At 39.7% G+C, this 22152-nt stretch overlaps 1 protein-coding gene across 5 annotated transcripts in view; it reads right to left on the bottom strand.

Annotated features, from left to right (window-relative positions):
* Positions 1 to 2338: 2338 nt before the first annotated feature.
* LOC129706743 (E3 ubiquitin-protein ligase MGRN1-like) overlaps positions 2339 to 22152 on the bottom strand; it is a 90931-nt gene continuing 71117 nt past the window's right edge. For 2 of the 5 annotated variants that reach the window (XM_055651186.1, XM_055651185.1), the window contains exons 14-16: positions 20890 to 20935; positions 19027 to 19128; positions 2339 to 6005 (exon numbers count right to left, since the gene is read on the bottom strand). In XM_055651186.1, the coding sequence (XP_055507161.1) occupies positions 5893 to 6005; positions 19027 to 19128; positions 20890 to 20935 (261 nt within the window). In that variant the 3' untranslated portion in view covers positions 2339 to 5892. Of the gene's footprint in view, positions 6006 to 11866; positions 11971 to 16179; positions 16226 to 19026; positions 19129 to 20889; positions 20936 to 22152 lie in introns of all 5 variants that reach the window. The other 3 variants (XM_055651188.1, XM_055651187.1, XM_055651189.1) reach the window with 3 other exon arrangements.

The raw sequence follows: 22152 nt of genomic DNA, 5'->3' as shown, positions 1-22152 counted from the left end.
AAGAGCCCTATCTAGCTCTCTCTTGAAAGCATCCAGAGAACCGGCCTCCACTGCCCTCTGAGGCAGAGAATTCCCCAGACTCACCCCTCTCTGTGAGAACTTATTGGGGGGAAATTAAGTACAAGTGTTCAAGGAACACTTGCATTATTAGACTTCCACAATTTTTAAATTATAAACTAATATTTTCATTGCATAATGTTCTTGCAACAAACAGCTTCCTCCAACTTTCAATTCAAGCACTGACATGCATTTATAACTCATGGTTTTAATTAATTCACTCGCTATTCAATAATCAACCATTATGAGGTCACCGTAACACTGCTGTAAAAAGTTAGAAAAGGAACAACCCTATAACAAATGTTTTAAAAATACAATCTGTAGGAAAGTGAATTCTGCAACATAATGGGTCAGATATATAAACATCCTTTAAAGACTTATTCTCCGCAAAACAGTTTTTATTGGAAATCTATTTTAATTTCATTGCACTGTTGAGGCCAGAACCAAAGTAATTGTTCCACTCAAATCTCCAATAAGTTCACCTTGTGCCATCCTGCAAGTCATAGGTTTCAATTAGGAGCAGACGAGGGCATTCGATCCAATTTGTGATCCCAGCTACAAAGACAGATGTATACAGCAATTCGTTCTTCCCCCGCACAATTAAAGCATGGAATAATCTCCACCAAACTATAGTTACCCAACCAGATGCAACTAAATTTAAAGTAGCTCTTTCTTCCCAATAACCCTTTCTGGCTTAATCCCTCCCTTCACCACCTCCAGTTTAAATTCCAGTTGGAATATTTTCGAGGACCAAGTAACCAAGAACCAAGAACCTTGATGAAACTCATTGACTAACTGCGACAATCAACCCATGTCTATTAGTTGACAACAGATTCAGACAAGAGGTAAGAAACTCCCAAGGGTGGAAGTTTTTGGAAACATAGGTCGGAAATCACCATTTGCATCAAGTGGAATTTAATTCAAACACATGGAAACTTATGAATCACCCGATGCAAAGTATTCTGCTGCAAAGTTTTATTTTTCCACACACTGTCTTCTCTTTAACACTGTAGACTTTCTAAATAGTGGAGATACAGTGAACTCACTTAAAATATAGTACAGATATAGCAATGATAAAATCAGACACCAGCATTATTGAAATTTAATTTTACCGCTTTAAATTGGAATCATTATTTAAAGTTTCCTTTTCTAGGACAAGGACAATAAAACCATCACTAAACTGTACTGAAGGAATCGGCCAATCCAGCGATTACAGCTATAAAATATACCTGCAGCGAAAAGTTTGTCCAGATCCCACTCAGTTGGCTTAGATCACCACAGAAAATGTTGCACCTGCACTGGGAAACTCCATTTTTTCTTTAAATGAGCGCTAGTCAAAGTGCTAACGTGAGCTTGATTCTGCATTATTCCTGACGTACGCCGAGAAATGAAAGGCAAACTACCAAAGCTTACAAAGTAATAAAACACAAGCTCACCTTTAGAGTTTACCTTTTCTTGTTCATTTGGGAGTAGATCGGCAGCAGAATGGCACGAGGGACAATATCAGATGCTTGGACAATGCTTAATTATAGACCTTGTGCTTAGATGAAAAATGCGTTCGGGATCTAATTTGAAAATTGATTCGGGGAAAATGTTAGCTTCCGTGTATAATAAATGTAGGGGTTAATATTTGGCATCCCACATTCTATTGTGAAGATGTCACTGAGTATGTCAGAATAAGTGTATCGATGTCACAGCAACTTCCTGTGACATCATAAAGCAGTTCAACTATCTTTAGTGTTGCCTATTTAATTATGCTTAAAACTTGTTAAAATTAAAACATTGGATTATGTGACAACTTTTAATTAAACAACTTCAGTGTCACAAATGTACTGAACCTCCTACATTAAAAACCTTAGGTGGATATAAAATTAGACTTATCGTAGTGAATTAGAATAGGTTAGACATTTAATTAGTAAGATAATTCTGCCACAATTGTTTAATTTCTCTGTAAAAATTATTTGATACACCATCCTTGCAATTATCTGATCATAGTGCGTACTGCCTTCATACAATGAGCAAGAAAATCACAAATGATAGAAGCACTCCATGTACAAGGGTGTTCATGTATTCGATTTGAAGGATAACATTTAAGAAACGTTTAGACAAATACATGGATAAGACAAGCTTAGAGGGATATGGGCTAAATGCAGGCAGGTGGGACTAGTGCAGATGGGAAATGTTGGCCGGTGTAGGCAAGTAGGGCCAAAGGGCCTGTTTCCTCGCTAAGACTATGATAACCCAATTTATATTCCTTGATGTGTCGCAAAAAGACAAAATCTTTAGTGTTGCAACATTTTATTACAATACAATATCCTACAAATAAATGTAAAATCACATCCATATGAAATTACAGAGTATTTCTTCAATCTTTTAAAATGATGCACTCAATACATTCGGAATTAAATGCAGCGATGAAGCTCTATGGAAATAAGTGACTACGTATTAAAAATCTACGTTGGACAAAAGTACTTCAACATGATTCTGCAAGATAACCCATTCTTTGCTGTTCATGTATTCTTTCCGTCACTTCACAATACATTCAACTAAGCATTTATTTATACTACAGTAAATAGAAAATTAGTATTTTCTTCCAAAACAGTTTGAAATTCGAGATTTTGCTCAATCACAATCACCGGATCAAATGACAAGATTTTTATGACATTTACTTTCATCATAAGATCAGGTACAAGGCACAGAATAAGGATACAATGTCAGCAGATGGAGCTGAATGAATATGCTGTATTAATCTCAACTGAATAGTCTTAACTCGCCTCGTCTTAATCATACCAAAAATCAAATATTCAAGAATAACATGAATACAGCAAAAGGTTACATACACGAGTAGCATGATGTACATAAACCTAACACATATTCTGATCATTAACCTTTTTTTTTTGTTTTTTTAAACAGCTGAATGGATTTGAGCATAGTCAGAAACAGCGTCTTTAATCTGAAGTGCAGACTGGCAAAGAACTATATTAAAACATTATTAAGTATTTATCTGTGCTCAAATTTACCTGCATATTTTAATCATTTGCTTTTGCGCAAGTATCATCTATCAAAATCTGATGAAAATCTGAGTAAATGGCGACTGAAATGGAACAGCGAGAGTCTCTGTTGCAGAGAGTAAATTAAAACAATTAAGAGTTAACAATTAAAAGACCCAAGTTCAATGCTTGTCTGTATGGAATTTGTACGTTCTTCTCCCCATGACCTGCGTGGGTTTTCTCAAGAGCTTCGGTTTCCACCGACACTCCAGACACACAGGTTTATAGGATAATTAGCATGGTATATATGTAAAAATTGTCCCTAGAGTAGGATAGTGTTAATGTGTGGGGATTGCCAGTGCAGACACGATGGGCCGAAAGGCCTGTTTCCACGCTGTATCTCTCAACTAAACTAAACTAAAATTGGTGTGATGGTATTTTAGGAAGGAATCCAATGTTCAGTTATACAGCAGTACCAGCATGGAACATCAGCAACTTCTCTGCAGATGTAGCGAAGAGCTTAAGCAGATTGCTCAAATGGAGTCTGATGTAAATACACAATTTAAAATATTTATTTTGAGGAGGGGGTGTGGGGGGGGAGAAGAGGATAAAATCAAATCTCAAACAAATAGATTGATTCAGGAATAATGGAAAATCCTGGCATTGGCGCACTGCAGTTTTGCTGGTTTAACTTACTTCATGTTCTTCCACCTATCTGATTTACGCAGCTTTGTGAATTTCCAATTGAACCCTGATGGTGCAGCATTCCTGGTTGGCTGCAATGAAACTATAGCAAGACAGATAAACAAGTGGGAGCAGCATCTAACCAACAATATACAACATCTACCATAGTCGTCTTCCTTATTTCTCATGTGGTTAAGAGGGGCTAATCAGGCATGCTTTGTGCCCTTAGAGCCGAGCTGCATGGTACACCATTTTTTCTGGGAATTACACACTCTAATACCCGCTCCTTATACACTAGAATTGTCACTGATTACAATGATCATCATTTATACGTCTTTCACAGGCAAAAGGAATCTCTAATACTGCCGGCATCACATTTATGCCAGGATAACATTTCGAATTGGAACTTTAAAAATATTATCAATGGGACTGTTTAAGGTGATAAAAGTGTTAAACCACTCTCCTTGGAGGATCAGATGAGGGTGTGTTTATGCTTTGGTGGAACAAGTGTGCCGCCTTTAACTTTTCAACACTGTTCAAAGTATGTTTTTTCATTGCACTCACTGGATCGTTTTTGCGTTAGAGGCCTTGCTGTTGAGAATCCCTGCCCTGCTCTTACCCTTTCCAGTTAGAATCAAAATTGTAACAAGCCATCTCGATATCTACAGCGCAAATGTGCCGTTGCTCTGATTTACAAAGGGCTACCAACTTTGCTGTGCAATACAATAGTTTACGAGATTCGCAACCATTTTTAGTTTGGTTCAGTTTAGAGATACAGCACGGAAACAGGCCCTTCGGCCCACGGAGTTGGCGATGACCAGCAATTCTCGCACACTCACACTAACCCCACACACACGAGGGACAATTTTCAATTTTTACCAAGCAAGTTAGCCTACAAACCTGTAATGTCTTTGGAGAGTGGGAGGAAACCGGAGATCCCGGAGAAAACCCATGCAGGTCATGGGGAGCACGCACAAATTCCATACAGTCAGGATCAAACCCGGGTCTATGGCGCTGTAAGGCTGCAAAGGTTACCTTTGCGCCACCATGCCAGAACCTATCATCTGCAAAAGTTAAGATTTAACTACACTGAAACATATGTGGGTCATATTTGCTTCAAGCTAATCTTCCATACCCTACTGCCATATTAAAACATGAGTTAATGAGGTAGACACCACAAAGATGAACAGATTACAAGATATCACAGACTATGCATTAATGTGCAGATTATATTCAACAATTTCAAAGATTAAGGTGGTCAGAAGAAATTATATACTTTGAGAGTAAGTGATTTTTTTTTTTTTAAAGACTATATTGGAAAATAAAGTCTTCTAATGGTTTTCTAATACAGAGCATTCGAAAACATGGTTTAGTGTCCAGAGTCAATCACACCAAGACAGACGGGAAGAGTAAAGTCAGATGTTTCAGTATCTGGGAAGATAGTTTTAAAAAGCGACGTGCAGGGGGGGGGGGAAATTATGTATAGATGATATAATAATTGTCCAAAGTACAAACTTCAGGACATATAGGGCTGTTCTTTTAAAAGAGTGATGCAACTTTTTAAATCATGCATTATCAATGGTTATTTACATAACATAATTGGAAAATCCAAAACAGCTTCAATCTATATTAAATGGAGCACTAAATAAATGCCTTGCATTTTCACATGTTCTTCAGCACCGCACTTTAACTCAGAGATATAACTGCAAAATGCTTTAATTGTACTTTTTAAACATGAAAAACCTGATCAAGGCCGGTGAACTGCCTTGGTTTCCCGTGTCATTAGTATGGGTGGGGAGGGGAAATAAGATTAATAAGCCGAATCAGTATTTGTGTTCTATGTTAGTGCATAATGTATTTTTGAAATGTATTACAGAGCATGAAACATTATAAGTTATAAACACTTTGACCTCTGCAGGGAATGGATCAGTCAAAACTGCCAGTAACAGATTAAAGAGGAATGCAAGTTTGGGTCATGAGGGTGTTAAATGTACATGGTGCAAATGATAATTCAGGACACCATGGAGCATGGCGAACTATTTTTTAAAAAAAAACAAAAAAAAAAAACAGTTAAGTGTGTCATGAAGACAAAACTGATACAGGGACAGTAGATCTTACATGGCACATGCAATTGGTCATTCTGCTGCTAATTCGTACATTCTCAAGGAACCTGGCTCTCATCCTCTATGAGGACAGCATTTGAGGCAGCAAGGAGAGGTTGAGATGAGCTGTTGGTGCTCTGGCTTTTCAGGCTCTCGGTAGAGTCCGAAGTTCCTGCAGAAAAATACACAACAGTGAAATATCAAAAATGTCAATCGCTATATTTCAGCAAATGGCTACCGCCATTTAACTAACATTTGATGACAAAATGGAGTGGGGGGGGGGGGGGGGGGGGGGGGGGGGGGGGAGGGGAGGGCTAACACCGTTCTTGTTGTGTTTAATAAACGTCTTCACTTGTTGGGAAAAGAAAGAGCTATTCGCTATCTGTGGCATGATAAGGTCATTTATGTTGGTGTTGCGTTCTAAGTTTTGCCCTTAGTGGTACTCTTGAATTAATGTCTTGCATCTCTACATGAAAAACAACTATTGCTGCTATCATTTAATTCACAAAAGGAAAATAATTGAAAAAGCCTCAAGGAAAATGATCTGACCAAATAATTCTAAGACAATCCCGAAGGTGTTAAGTTATACTGACTGAAGGCAAAATTATGGTTTGCCCTGCAGTTATTGCCACAACTCCGATGCACCCTCATCTTTACTTAATGTGCTTTCAGCCAGATTTAATGCAAACTGTAGCTAAACAATCCATGAATGAGAAACGTCAAATAATTTTACAAACCAATCTTCAACATGTTTTAAATTGAGTTTATTGTGGAGTTATCAGTAAATATGCATGCAAAAACATGCTCGATTAACAATGTTAAATTATTGCCTGAAGCACATTCCCTCCAACCCACAGGTCTCTTCAGCCTCCCTCTACACCTATCAGTCCCCAACTGCAGACCAGGAGGGGGGGGGTAGAAGGAGAGGACAGGTGCGTGGAGAGAAAACAGAAACAGAAAAGGGATGGAAGCCAGAGGGAAGGAAGAAAAGATGAGAAGACTGGGAGAGGAGAGAAGCAGTGGGAAAGATAGAATCACGTGCTGAGGTTAGGTAATATGAAGTGACGTTCAGAAGCCTGGATTAGAATGCAAGAATTGAAAGCCGGGCTTAATTTGATCCACATGCCATTTGGCAGCCCCTGGCTCATTGTAGCACCATTTCTTTTTTTGGGTGATTGAGTCGGCATAACAACTGTTGGAAACAGGGTTTAGTCCAAGTCTACATCTCTGCCTGGATTCTGATCTGGTGTTGGAGAAGAAAATCAGGACCTGGACGTGGCTAGAAAGAAAGGCAGGCAAGGAGCTGAGGTTGAAAAAGGTCACGATACGATACGATATAACTTTATTCATCCCAGGAGGAAAATTGGTCTGCCAGCAGCCATAAAATACAAGATATATGAAATTAAGGTGATGAGTGGAAGTCAAGGATTGGGGATGTGCAAAGACTGGGAAGGGGGGGGGGGGTATGGAGTCGGTCTACCCCATGACAGAAGGGGGAGGTGTCGTACAGTTTCATAGCTACGGGGAAAAGGGATCTCCTGTGACGTTCTTTGCTGCATCTTGGTGGAACCAGTCTGTTGCTGAAGGTGAAGGTTGCAGAGGTAGAGAAGACCAGAGGGCTTCAAACTAGTTAAGAGTATTACATTATGCCAGAGTACTTTTTCTGGATCATTCAGAAACACTGATATATAACCGTGCAATTTAAAAATGTCAATTAATCACAATTCATTAATTTCCGACCTCAATTCTTTTAACGATTTGATCGACAGCCCTAGTTTCTTGAGTGGGGGTGGAGGTGGGGATGAGATGAAGTTGCTCTGTTATGAGCAATAACTAAAATTTACCATGCAATTTACTCAATGCAATTCCAATGGTACATAATATCTTGAACATATACATTTGAAGGCAAAGATAGGCACAGGGAAATTAAACAAGCATATGCAGTTCCTTCCTATAGATTTGAAGGCAGCCATTAACTAGTCTCTATTAAATCCAACAGTAAATTGGGCAGAACTGTGAAGCCCCACAGCATTGGTGTCGTCTTCTGTAAAGTGAGGGCACAAAGGAAAACTGAGGATGCCTCAAAGTTCTTCAAATTATGTAAACAGAAGACAAAGCAGCAGAAAAAAATATTACTTATAAAGGCAGCAGCAAAGTTTTCAAAGATCGGCCACTGTTGGGTATGAATGATGCACATTTTGAATATAAGCACAACCAAGGTGGCAATTGAGTGATCAGACTGCATCTGAACACTGCAATGTTGTTGTAAATCATACTCAGTCATAAAAAGATTTGCACATTTTGGAGAGAATAAAGGTACAAACAACTGCAGCTTGACGCTGGCACAAAAGGGGTCAAAATCAAATATGAGAAAGTTTTTTAATTTAAAAGCAAAATATCACGACATTTGGACTGAATTAACTGCAGCAACTGCTTCAGCCAATCCTCAAAAATTGCCTGGTCGGAAATTACCACGGCGACCAATATGCAAGATGAGTCTTTCCACAAAAATCAAACTTGAAAATCATTTTCCAATTAATAATCTCAATTTACAAACCATAAAAATTAATAGAAATCTCAGTTATCAAACATAATTTCCATTATTTGCAGAATTGTTTATTCATGAATTTGAACTGTAAGTACAACAGCAGTCACAGCTAACTCGGTATATCACTGATTACAGGTAATATTTGAACAATGTAAAAACGATGACATTTTTCACAAATACAATTTCATGTTTCAAAATAATAGAATACATAAGCAATTCTTGATCATGTGCTATGTTATGGATTTAATGCAATTCCAAGTATTTACTACTACTGATAGTACTCTATTCAGATTTTGTCAAAGGCTCAAATGGACATCCCAGGAGCACCAATCCTGCTATCTGCCCCACTCCCTCGTTCACTGAATCAGTATCTCAAATGCAGGTTTCGCAGATCACGGGTTCCTTTTTACAAATTGAATTTGGCAAATTAACCGTATTTTATTCATTTTCTGCACTTATCGCAGAATCCCAAGAAAATCTTGAGTAATCTCGAGGGAAGTTAGATAATGATTATTCACAATTCCTTCAACCACAGAGGGAACAATGTACATTCATCTCGTCTCTCTCGGACATCTACACGGAGATTACAAATTGAAACAAACATAATCCGATAAGGAATCTCACTTTGCAATGTGAAGCAATCTCAAAATAAATTGTAAAATTCAGGACACAAAACTGTTCTTGATAATATGTTCTTGAACATCAGAACCCAACAATAACAAGTGTAAAATTACAAAAATTACAGTGAACTTGTCACAAGGACCATACATTAGTTGAAAATGAGTAAATATACAGAATGGCATATCAAATACCCAAAATTCAAAAACTCTTTTTTATATTGTTAATTTTCCCCATTCTTGGCAGATCACTGTAGCTAGTGACCACCAAGGCAATTTTCAAAAGCACTTTAATCCCTCTGCACTGCAGTGTTTCACAGGCAATAGTGACCCAAACATCTTGTGGTGCAATTAAATGGGCAAAAGCTCTCAAGATTAGTTAGTTGTATAAAAGTACCGTTGTAGTATTTGACCAGTGTACAGATAGCTTCCAATGGATCACTTATGCTGGGATATGATTATATTGGCAGTGGCTACACTCTTCCATTTTGAAGAACCCTGACAAGTTTCAAACATACAATGCCCTCCATAATGTTTGGGACAAAGACCTAGCATCTATTTATTTGCCTTTGTACTCCACAATTTGAGATTTGTAATAGAAAAAAAAAAACACATGTGGTTGAAGTGCACATTGTCACATTTTATTAAAGGGTATTTTTATACATTTTGGTGCATCTACATTTTCAACCAAATATCGATCTCTGCAGTACACCACTTGCTACAGACTTCGAGTCAGAAAAGTACCTATCTGTCAGTACCCCCTGCCTCCTATCACCAAGCCAATTTTGGATCCAACTTGCCAACATGCCTCTTTATTTCTGCAGAGAAACCAGTAGATATCCCATGCAGCGCACACTTATATAGTAACAAGCACAGATTCATGTATTGGGCAGTTACACAAACATCAACAATCCTCTCTGCATGGGCGCAGTTAAACAGATTTGGCAGAATTACACTGGCACCCATAATGGGCAGTTACACTGTAAACACCAATCATTCCATAATGGGCACAATTACACAATCTATTATAGACACAAAGAGCTGGGGTAACTCAGTGGGTCAAACAGCATCACTGGTGAAAAGCAATAGATGACGTTTCGGGTCGAGACAGTTCTTCAGACATTAGATTTTCTTCTCCTACATATTTTTGCAAGCTATTCCTTCTCTCCAGAGATGCTGCCTGACACGCTGAGTTACTCCTGCTTTTTGTGTTTATCTACGAGTTAAACCAGCATCTGCAGTTCCTTCCTATACACAATCGATTAACATAGAAACATAGAAAATAGGTGCAGGAGTAGGCCATTCGGCCCTTCGAGCCTGCAATATTTAATATGATCATGGCTGATCATCCAACTCAGTATCCTGTACCTGCCTTCTCTCCATACCCTCTGATCCCTTTAGCCACAAGGGCCACATAACTCCCTCTTAAATATAGCCAATGAACTGGCCTCAACTACCTTCTGTGGCAGAGAGTTCCAGAGATTCACCACTCTGTGTGTGAAAAATGTTTTTCTCATCTCGGTCCTAAAAGATTTCCCCCTTATCCTTAAACTGTGACCCCTTGTTCTGGACTTCCCCAACATCGGGAACAATCTTCCTGCATCTAGCCTGTCCAACACCTTAAGAATTTTGTAAGTTTCTATAAGATACCCCGTCAATCTTCTAAATTCTAGCGAGTACAAGCCGAGTCTATCCAGTCTTTCTTCATATGAAAGTCCTGACATCCCAGGAGTCAGTCATTCCTGTCAGTCCAGTCAGTCTAATAAGTCATTATCGGTCTCAGAGGAGCTACAGTTTTAATAGTAGTCGCTGACTCTCTGGCACCGAGTTATAATGACAAAAGAACTGATGCACCTTGCATGGAGGACAGTCACATGGCACTCATTGTCCAGCTAAATGGTCTTTGTTCAATGTGTCATCACAGCTCGGGAGGCAAAGTAGCCTTTAATAATCTGCGTTTCAAAAAACATCTGCATTTAATATTGTTGGGTTTTATACAAATGTCATAATAATTGTGGTTGGACTTTAGTTTTAACTCTTATCAGATTTCTTCCAGCTATTGCTCACATGATCACGAGATGTTAGGAAAAAGAAACTGCAGAAGATGGAAATCTAAACTAAAAAATAAAATGCTTGAAATATCAGCAGGTCGGGACATATATTTTTCTTTCCCCAAAGATGCAAACTGAGCTGCTGAAAATATCCCGCATCTTCAGAATTTTTAAATTTTATTAGGAATTAACCTCAGATTTATCTGCATCTTGGACATTCATCACCTGTAATAATTTTCAATTGCAAATATTTATTCCAAAGACAGACCATGAGTGACAGGAATGGGTGACGTTTCGGACAAAGACCCTTCTTGTGTGGTCTGAAGAAGGGTCTCGACCCGTTACGTCACCCATTCCTTCTCTCCAGAGGTGCTGCCAGTTCTTTCCTACATAATAAAGGAGCATTTTATGATATTTCTCCAAAGTGCAACAGCGGAGCAGATCGCAAAACAAAACGGTAGAGTTGCTGCCTTACAGCGCCATAGACACGGGTATGATCCTGACTATGGGTGTTGCCTGTACGGAGTTTGTACATTTTCCCCGTGACCTGTATGTGTTTTTCTACGAGATCTTCAGTTTCTCCCACACTCCAAAGACGTACAGGTTTGTAGGTTAATTGGCTTGGTTAAAGTGTAAATTCTCCCTAGTGTCTGTAGGGTTGTGTTGATGTGCGTGGATCACTGGTTGGCGCGGACTCGATGGGCCGAAGGGCCTGTTTCCGCTCTGAATCTCTAAAAAACTAAACGCTTTTCACTGTATCTCGGTGCACATGACAATAAACTAAATTATAACTAATCTCTAACTGTAACTGACTCACCAACAACCTCAATCTTGCAGCCTACGTCCTTACAGGGTCGGCCTTAGGAGGTGCGGGGCCCAATTGGGAACAATTTTGGTGAGCCCCAGGTTCACAGCCAAGGTCTGTAGAATCATAGAAATACAAATAAAGTCTATTATAGACTTTATATCTCTATGGTAGAATGGAAAGTAATCAAAATGTGCGCTTAAAAAGGGCCTGCGAGTTAATGGACCAAATAGATCTAAGCTACATTTTAATATAAAATTACATACATGTAAGCCTACAAGTAACAAACAAAATGTGTAGATCACCTCTGAAAAATACAAAACCACTTGATTTAGTGACCAAAATGAAAAACAAAATTTTGAATTTGGAAAAACAATAATTATTAGCGAAAAACCAGTCCAGGCATTAAATTTTGGGCTTCAGCCCCATCCTACCCTTTAGGCTTCTACCCCATCCTAACTTAGGGGGAGGGGGGGGTGGGGGGAGTGTGTGTGTGTGTGTGTGTGTGTGTGTGTGTGTGTGTGTGTGTGTGTGTGTGTGTGTGTGTGTGTGTGTGTGTGTGTGTGTGTGTGTGTGTGTGTGTGTGTGTGTGTGTGTGTGTGGAAAAGTGTGTGTAAGGAAAGGAGGAGAGGGAGGGAGGGAAGAAGGGAAGGGAGGGATAGAAGGGGAGGAGAGAAGGGAGGGAGAGGGCCGGCAGCAGGGGACGAGTGTGAGCTAGGGCCGAGGTTTGTAAACGTTGCTCCAATCCTCGGCCCGGCCCTCCCTGTAGTGTTCACCGCGTCTTCCTGGGGAGAGAAAGGGGTGGAGCTGGGGCTGTGTGCGTGAAGCACGGCGACTGGAGGGGCGGGAGCGCTGCCATCTCCCCCTTCTCCATTCCCCCTCAGACTCCATCCCCGTCTATCCCTTTCTTCTTCTCCACCCCTCTACTCTCTCTCCCCCCTCCACCCGGGGTAGATCTACCCGAGCCGAGAGTAGATTACTCTGGTGCGGGGCCCCCCCTTAGGCGCGGGGCCCAATTGGGAGCAATAGGTCCAATCGGCTTAAGGCCGGCCCTGCATCCTTATCACCAACTTCTTCTCATAGTAGCACCAATCCTACTGTATGCCCCATTCCCTCATTTACCAAACCATTATCTCACTCAAGTGCAGTTTTTCAGATTACTGGTTCCCCTTTACAGACCACATTTTGTAAATTCCCACATTTACAGCAGAATCCTAAGAAAATCTTAAGTAATCTCCAGCTGTGAACAATTATTCTCAATTCTTTCAACCATTGAGTGAATAACTTGTTAATTTTGTCTGTCTGACATCTACACAACGAGCTACCAGCAGGAGTTTTCTATAACAATTAACAATCCTATTTCTAATCTTGGCATTTCTTAATTGACGGGCATCAAAAACCACATGAAGCGTTCTTTATTACTCCATGGTTTTGAATATCTTGATCAATGCAGAACTGACATCAAAATTATTGCTGTTCCTAAATGTATGTTAATCACTGAATGAAGCTCAGTACTATTTTCGAGAGGGAACCTAATAAGCTTAGTGTGCATTTTTAAAATGAGGTTAATATCCGATAGCCTTTTTAAGTGAAACTTATTGATCCTCCCATATGATTTGGAAGCATTTGCAGATTAAATAATAATTCACCAAAACTATTTTTCAAACTTCTAAACTCCGCTTTGCCCATGTTCTTTAAAATTCTGTTTCAATGGAAACACAATTTGGAATAGCAGAATAATTAATAATCTTTCCACTACTGTGGCAAACTGAGTTTTTAAATGGCACTTAAGTTCAAAATGTGCATCATTTACGAAATGCTTTTAGGATATCCTACGAACTTTAAACAAAAAGTAACAGCTGAAAATTAAAATAGCAGCAAGTATTTAAATTGTGCAATAGTGCTAAAGATAGAGATATATTTAACGTGAATGCGTCTTTAACATGGATTGTGTTACAGGGAGCTTTAAGGAGGTGTGGGGCTGGTTTGTGTAGGGGGGGGGGGAAGAGGGGAGGACAGGAGGAGGAGCAAGTTAAGCTAGTGGTGGGGTCTGCAAGAAACAAATAGTTACACCAAGCCACAGATGCAAAATGTGACCTTTTAAGATGGACTTTAAATATTGGAAAGACGATTAGAGTTAGAGGTTAAAGGTGTCATGAAAACACAGAGTTCAAGTGCCAGAGTATTACAGCACAGAAACTGGCCCTCTGGCCCGACTCACACAATGTGTTTGCAGTGACAGTGGGAGGAGGGGAATTTGATGTAGTGTTGTAGGGGTGGCTGTAAATGATCTTGCCAGGATGTAGAACTGAAATTATACATTTAAAAGATTCAATTACTATAGAAAAAATGATAAGTACAGGTGCACAACCTTTTATCCGAAAGCCTTGGGACCAGACACTTGTCGGATTTCAGACATTTTCGGATTTCCGAATGGAAGATTTTTAGCGTAGATTAGCGTAGGTAGCGCGGGCGGCTTGAAAAGTCTGGAGCGACTGCCTCCTCCCCAGAGAATCATTGTAAATCATTGCATAAATGTTAGTCAGTTAGTTTGGAGGGATTTTATGTGGTGGTGGTGGTGGTGGGGGGGTGTGGGTGAAGGGGTAAACTTTAATTCTTAGTCCCCTACCTGGTCGGCGACTCCCAACATCGCGGAGCTGGGGGCTCCGTCCGGCCGCGGGCGGCGCCGGTTGTAGCTCCGACCCCGGCAACTCGACCCCTGGCTGCGAGGCGCTCCAAATCCAGCGCTGCCCACAGCCCCAGCTCCGCGAACGTTGGGAGAAGGCGGCCTCAGCGCCCTGGAGCTTACCGCACAGCGACCCGGTAAGGCATTGCCCGCTTCCCGCTGGTATCCCAGCGCTGTGACGCCGCCGACTCCCAACATTGGCGGAGCTGGGGGCGTCCGGTCGCGGGCGGCGCTGGATTTGGAGCGCCTCGCAGCCAGGGGTAGAGTTGCCGGGATCGGAGCTACAACCGGCGCCGCCCGCAGCCCCAGCTGGGAGTTGGCGGCCACAGCGCTGCGGAGCTTACTGCACGGCGACCCGGTAAGAACATTGACCGCTCCCCGCCTCTCCGACCAGGTAGGGGACTAAGAATTAAAGTTTACCCCTTCAACCCCCCCCCCTTCACATAAAAGCCCTCCAAACTAACTGACTAACATTTAAGCAATGATTTACGGATGTTTAAGTGTCTCCCGGGGAGGAGGCAGCCGCGACAGTAGTACAGACCTGGGTTGACCGTGGGTCGTTTCGGGTCAAGTTTGGCGCCAAACGCGAGCTTTGGTGTGCAGACGACATCCTGGAAAAATGGCCAGTTTTCGGAGTTTTTCGGTTTCCGGAACACCGGATAAAAGGTTGTGCACCTGTAGTAGTAAATAACTGAAGCAACTCAGCGGGTCAGGCAGCATCTCTGGAGAAAAGGTGAGGTTTCTCGCTGAGACCCTTCTTCAGACCGAAGAAGAGTTTCGACCCGGAAAGTCACCTATTCCTTTTCTCCAGAGATGCTGCCTGACCCGCTGAGTTGATCCAGCATTTTGTGCCCATCTTTGGTGCAAGTCAGCATCTGCAGTTCGTTCCTACAAAGTAGTAAAGAACTGTTGAGGAGATACGGAAACCTTGAAACATATTTAAAAGAAAATGAACAAACAGTAGCTGATCATAAGGTTGGATACCTGGTTTCCATTTCAAAGGTGTATAACCCAGCCCAACAGCTGCAGTGGAAAGTGGACAAATGAAGTAAAGGGGTGATGAGAAACTAGTAAAGGAGTGGGGCCGAAGCAATTGACAATTTCTTTTCAGCCAAGAGTGCAATGAAAGGAAAGGAGATGCATGCAGACAAAAGGGAACACAGCAAAGCCATGAAGCAAATAGGAACAGGATTTTACATTGCATCGCAGGTGATGGGGGAGGCTGCATATACCAACGATGGTGTGACGGAACGGAACAGATGAGGAAAGCTGCATTTTGGAAGAGTTTGCATTTATAACATGAGCAGCGAAAAGACTATTTTCAACAGCATGGCAGCAGCGAGGATATCAGTGTGAACAGGAGTGAAGATGAAAAGGGAGCCAAAAGACGAGGTGGGCTTATCTAAGAGTTGTGCTTGAAAGGTACAGAAGAGATGCGGAGAAGTAAAAAAAAAAAATTTTTTTTTTAAATTGCCGACAGTTGTTGGATCACTTAGTGCTGCAGGGGGAGGAGGAGGAAGAGAAAAAGATTTCACATCCTGTACTTCTTATTTATAATTTTCATGCACACAGAGAAAACACAACAGTTAACATAGTCAAAATCATAATAAAGATTAAACAGCAAAGAGGGTTAACATACCAGAATTAATCTTCTATGCCAATTGAGCAGGAATCAGGACCAAGGGCTGCCCAAATCAGCAAAATTATAGATAGAAAAAGGTAAGGATATATTAGAGAGGTAATGAAGTAAGTCAATAAAGAACACACAAAAATGGAACACAAAAAGAATTATGTTATAAATGAGGATATAAAATTAACATTCATTAATAACTTGTTAGAATGAATTCTCTTTCAGCCTTTGAATATTTGTAGCTAACAAATGGGGAATAGAAGACCAGGTATCAATAGTTCCACTGTCTAAGATTAATGTTATCAGCAGAAACAGATACCTGTCTATAACAAGTCCTGTTTCAGGAAATCTGAATTAAGTCTTTTACTGGTAATGTTTAGAGGCAACACTTGAACATCTAAAAGATTGTCGTATTTGCTATGCTTTATGCTGTAATTCAGAATTTATAATACACATTAATAATAAAATTCCTGCTTAATAAGGAGAAATTGTGCTTAAAATATTCTCCTTATTTTTTTCAAATGAAAGATTCACTTTGCTAGACTTGGTGTTTTCTGAGAAACAGAACCATTCTAATTAGTACAGGAAAAGTACTTCACTAAGAATGGAGTCTCAATTCTTTCAGTGTGCATAGTTCTCACCTTTAATATTTCCTTAAATGGTGGTTACTTATTTTACTACTTTGCCTACAGATGTAAGCCTTACATTCTTCGCATGTGGTAAGCTAAACAACCAACGTGGAAGAATTGAAAACAAAAAGACCAGTGAAGCAAAAGAGACAATTAATTCAAACTTCCAAACATCCTTTAATAAAATGCCATGTTACAGACAGAAGAATGCGCTCACTGCAAATGGAGTCAGGGGGACAAGTAGGAAAAATGGTTTCAAGAGAAGGAGCAGAGAGTAGGGTTAAAAGTATTTATTCGTATTTTCAGACATTGGTAGGTGAATAGAGAGCAGAGGTTCTTGTAAATGAGAAATTATATTCCCATTGAATTTCAACACAGGTATACATGAGATTCACAGCAAATTTGCACTCTGACAAATGGGGCACCAGAGTGAACAGCTTCAATAAGCCAGCAAGTTTGGGGTTCACATATTTGTTCATGCATGTACGCAGATCACAAATTTGCCGGCACTTAACGAAACGGCAACAGCTCTTCCTGGAACTGTTGGCATTTCCATGCTCATTAACTGCCACGAAGGTCATTCGGTAGAACTGAAGAATGGATAAAGATGGGAGTACAAGAATGATACCACAAATGCAAGGCTATGTCTTTCATGAAAAGTTGTGTTGTGTTTCTCCCCCCTTGAAAAGAGGAATGAGGAGGGAAAAGTGACTTAAAATTATGATCCTGTGTTTCAATAGAGCAGGCAAAAAAGTATGTTTCCATTTGTGGCGAACAGCAAAACCAGAGGTCCCCATTAGATGAAAGTGTCAAGAGTTCCAACTGGAAATTCAGATTTCTTGACCCGGAAAATGGTGAGATTTCATAAGGTCAAAAGGAATAGAAGCCAGATAGATACAGCATGTTTTTGCTAAAAGTAGCCATCTTTTTCATGTGACTTTCTCTTATGTTTGGCAATCCAGTTATATGCAATATAATAATCAGCAAGGCTCTAAATATCTAATATGTAGCTAGAACTTGTGAAAATGGTAATAATTGGAAGCTAATTAATCAAAAATCATGAGGAGTACTTTAGCTAAGCTAAATAACATAGAGGCTACAAGGCCTCATGGTGACGCAGCGGTAGAGGTGTTGCCTCACAGCGCCAGACTCAGGTTCTATCCTGACAACGGGTGCTGTCTATGCAGAGTTTGTACATTCTCCCTGTGACTGCCTGAGTTTTCTGTGGGTGTAGGTCAATAAGGTTACATTTTCATGCATGCAGGAACGTAGAAATGACTAACTTGATAACAACAGATGACAATACTGGATTCAGATCGCAGTCCCCATATAGCGCCAGCACTTTCACTGGAGAATCTTCTTTTATTTCAGGCAAGGATAATGACCATAGGCGATTTTTGTAAGCTTTTAAATTTTAATCCTTCTACATTGTAAAAACTGTTTTGGAATATTTTAGGTATCTAAAACATCTAACCTTAAGTAACTACACTAGTGGCATTGTTTAAAGACAGCTGTCAATTCTTTTTAGCATTTTTTTCTGGTCAGGTCATGCTCATTCTCCCACCTATCCCCCGTGTAATTAGATTTAATGGAACAAAGTCCTGGATGGGAGATGACAATTTTTCCTTACAATTTCCTAACAATGTAAGTGTCCTCAAACGTACTGAATATTTCCAGGCGTACTGGATCAAAGAGATCTGTTAACTGATCCACAACTTGTCCAAGTGTTAATGTGGTATTGAAACACATAATAAAGTACTGCAGGGCTGAATGCGATAAGACTAGTCTTTCCCTTTACGCAGGTACTGATTGTAACTGCAGTGGCATCATTGTGCACTAGGAATCAATGCACAAACCTCTCAATTCTAAGGCACAATGCATTTGTCATTGGCACCAAAACAAAATAGAGGAAAAAACAGACAATAATGAGACGCACCTTTTATACATACTTGTTACATCTCATGAACATCTTAAAGCAAATATAATGAAGTGTTATTATTTCAACTGTGATATAACTTAAAACAAACCATATATTGTTACTTCCTGTGTAAAAGGCCAAGATTTCACTTACTGAAGATGAATTTAGCACCTTATTTTCCATAAGCGTACACAATTGCAAAAAAACCCATTATCCCCATCATATAATTAAATAATCCAACAACCCAATCCCAAGTACATACAAAATTAAATATAGTTATGATAAAAAAAAAAGTTTATATATAACTACCAGGTAGGGAAATTGCAAGAGGAGTGTCCCCATCTTCTTTAGCATGGCTACCGTATTCATTGGTGCTATCTTGTACAATTTCCTCAGAGCGAGGTCTGTCAACTGCAAGAAAATAGATAGGAACTACACTGAAACCACCCAGATCTCGACAGTTACATTGAAAACCAATTTGAAATATTCTGGAACTCATGTTTTGATTCTGGGTCTGACACTTATAATGCCTCTTGCATTTTCATCTTTTAAGTTCCGTTGTTCTGTTCTTAAGCATAGATTATTTTTATTTAACAATTGTAACATTTAAATCAGATTTACATGATCGTTCTTATTACAAATAAAATCTCTTCTGAAAATCTAAATACATTTCATATATTGTTCACTAGCCAGAAGTATGGACCATAAGGAGGAAACAGAGATGCTATGCAGAATATGGGCAGGTTAAGTGAACAGGTGACAATATGGTAGATGGAAAAAAATTTGGAGAAATATTTTACTGTCCAATGTAGCAAAAAAAAATGATTTTAATGTGGCTGTAAATAGATTGAAACGTGTTGCAATTTAGAGTGACCTGGATATCCTTATACATAAATTGTTAGATGGTAAAGTACAGGTACTCCAAGCAATTAGGAAAGTAAACTGTATACTAAACTCTATTGTAAGAAGATATCAGTGCAATACTAAAACCCTCTTACTGCAATTATACTGAGCCCTCGTGAGACCTTTACCTGCAATTCAGTTTACAGGTGTGGTCCCCTACTGAAGTGATGATATATTTAAGACAGAGGATGCACAAACAAGATTCATTGGGAAACGTAATCAAGTTTAGAAGAATGAGAGATTATATAATTGAAATATTTAAAAATTGTCAGTGGTAGATGCAGCGAAGATGTTTCCCCTGCATGTGGTGTCTAGACTCAGGGTCACAGTCTCAAAATAAGGTGTTGACTAATCATGGTAGAGATAAGAATTTGTTTTCGCTGAAAGGGCAGCAAATCTTTCAAGTTCTTTACCCAAGAAGGATGGGAAGGTTCGGTCGCTGAATGTATTAATCAAAGACAAATGGATTTTTAAGGAAATAGAGGGTCTTATGCACTGAAAAGAAACTGAGGAAAAGATTGCCACGATCGTATGGAATGACATAGCAGACAAGAGGTCAACCAACCTGTTTTCCTATCAATGATGGTCCTAGGCATGCATTTTTGTTATTAACACATGAGAAAACCTAGCTATCTAAACATTAAAAATTAAAATAACAATAACACAACATAATTAATGCAAAGTTTTATCTGGGCAGATATTATACTGTGAGATACAATCATTTTATGTGAATAATACGGTGGAAAGATCGCGGGATGTATGCATTAAAATATTTTAAAAGGTGGCATGGCACAATGTGGTGTGAAGAAAATAGATCTTTGGCTTTACATATCAGGGCACATGATATATAAAACATGAAATGGGCTAAATCTTTATTGTGCCCCATTCAGGATACCAGTTCACAAACTACATGCGAGTTTTAGAAGAAATTTAAAGGAATGGTATTGAGGATAAAAAAAACATTAGTTATGGGTTTTATCTACAGAAGCTTTTCTTATTCCTCTCAAAGCAAAGGTTTGATAAAGATGCTCAAAATGAGGAAAGGATTCCAATTGTCAAAAGGCTGAATATTGGGGCAGACAAATTTAAGGTAAAAGATTTGGCAATAATATAGTGAAATAAACTGAAATGAGTTCTTGTTATAGACGTGTTTTAGAAATGTTATAGACATAGTTATGGAAACAGACTAATTTTCCATCTGCTTCATAGTGATACTGAATTGACTTGCCCCCTCCTGTACTGCACCAACATGCCATTCTAAGATCTCACCTGGACTGTGCGTATGTTTTTCCGGGGAATCTTCCGTTTTCTCAACCTGTGGAGCAAAAGGCCAAGTTGGTTGTCATAAATTTAACCAAAGCATAAACGTAATTCTGCACATCCGCACTCACCTTGGGTAAATGGGCATGTCACAGAGAACTAGTAGCTTCTTTGGGAAACAGACTCTGATTTTAAAAAGGGAACTGTGACAGTCTTTTCACAGAGAAGAGACTCCAAAACTAGAGGGCACAAATTTAAGATGAGAGGAGAAATACTTAAACGTGACTTGAGTGGCAAATGCGTAGTGAAGTGGTAGAGGCGGGTGACCATTATGACATCTAAAAGACACTTGAACAGGTATATGGATAGGAAAGGTTTGACGGGATAAAGAGATCAGAACAAGTGTCTTCCCTAAATTTCATGTTCGCTGTCTTCTCAGAAAAAAATCTTTTACCAATTCAATTCATTTCACAAACGGTCAGAATTATGGCCATGGCATTAAATGGAGACAAGACCACAGATGCTGGAATCTGGAGCAAAACACAAAGTGCTGGAGGACCTCAGCAGAACCTGGGGAGGGTATGAGCAGGTGACGTTTCAGGACAGAAGTTTTAGTTTTAGAAGTTTTAGGTTCAGAATCCCTTCTTCAGACCAAAGAAGGCTCCAGACCTGAAACATCACCTGTCTCTTCCCTCTTTAATGCTGCCTGACCTGCTGAGTTCTTCCAGCACTTCCTATATGCAATTAACTATTTCAATGGTGTAGTGCTGAAGACTGATTCCAGAATTAGCTTTATATCAAACCATTCTATTCCATTCCAACAGCATCTACTGGAAAAAAATAGTAAATTTTCCAAATATCTCCTGTCCATATAAATGATACATTCAGTTTCATCAACTAATGCTAATCAGTCTACTCTGAAGCTCTACCTTGCTCACTCAGGTTCAAGGTGCAAGTTCTCCAGTGGTAACTTGGCTCCAGACCTCCTGACATTTTGGGTTAAGTATGGACAAAATAATTGAAATCCAGTAGAGAAACAAGAATAATTTCCCTTGATATCAATACAAAGTTGCACCAAAAGCAGTACATTTATGACAGTGGAAATCGCAAGAAAAGTCTCCTCATTATAACGGAGTTAAGTTATTGTGGAGGGAGTGGCCCCACAGTAATCAGACACCATTGCCTCTTTAAGAACACAGGCTGCTGGTTACACTGCGATGGGCCATAGAAATTGACGATTGCTTCAATCGGCACTTTGCAATGATATTTCAT

This window comes from Leucoraja erinacea, chromosome 20 (assembly GCF_028641065.1).
Source record: "Leucoraja erinacea ecotype New England chromosome 20, Leri_hhj_1, whole genome shotgun sequence".
Taxonomy (NCBI): domain Eukaryota; kingdom Metazoa; phylum Chordata; class Chondrichthyes; order Rajiformes; family Rajidae; genus Leucoraja; species Leucoraja erinaceus.
This window is presented reverse-complemented; position numbering and strand designations above follow the sequence as displayed.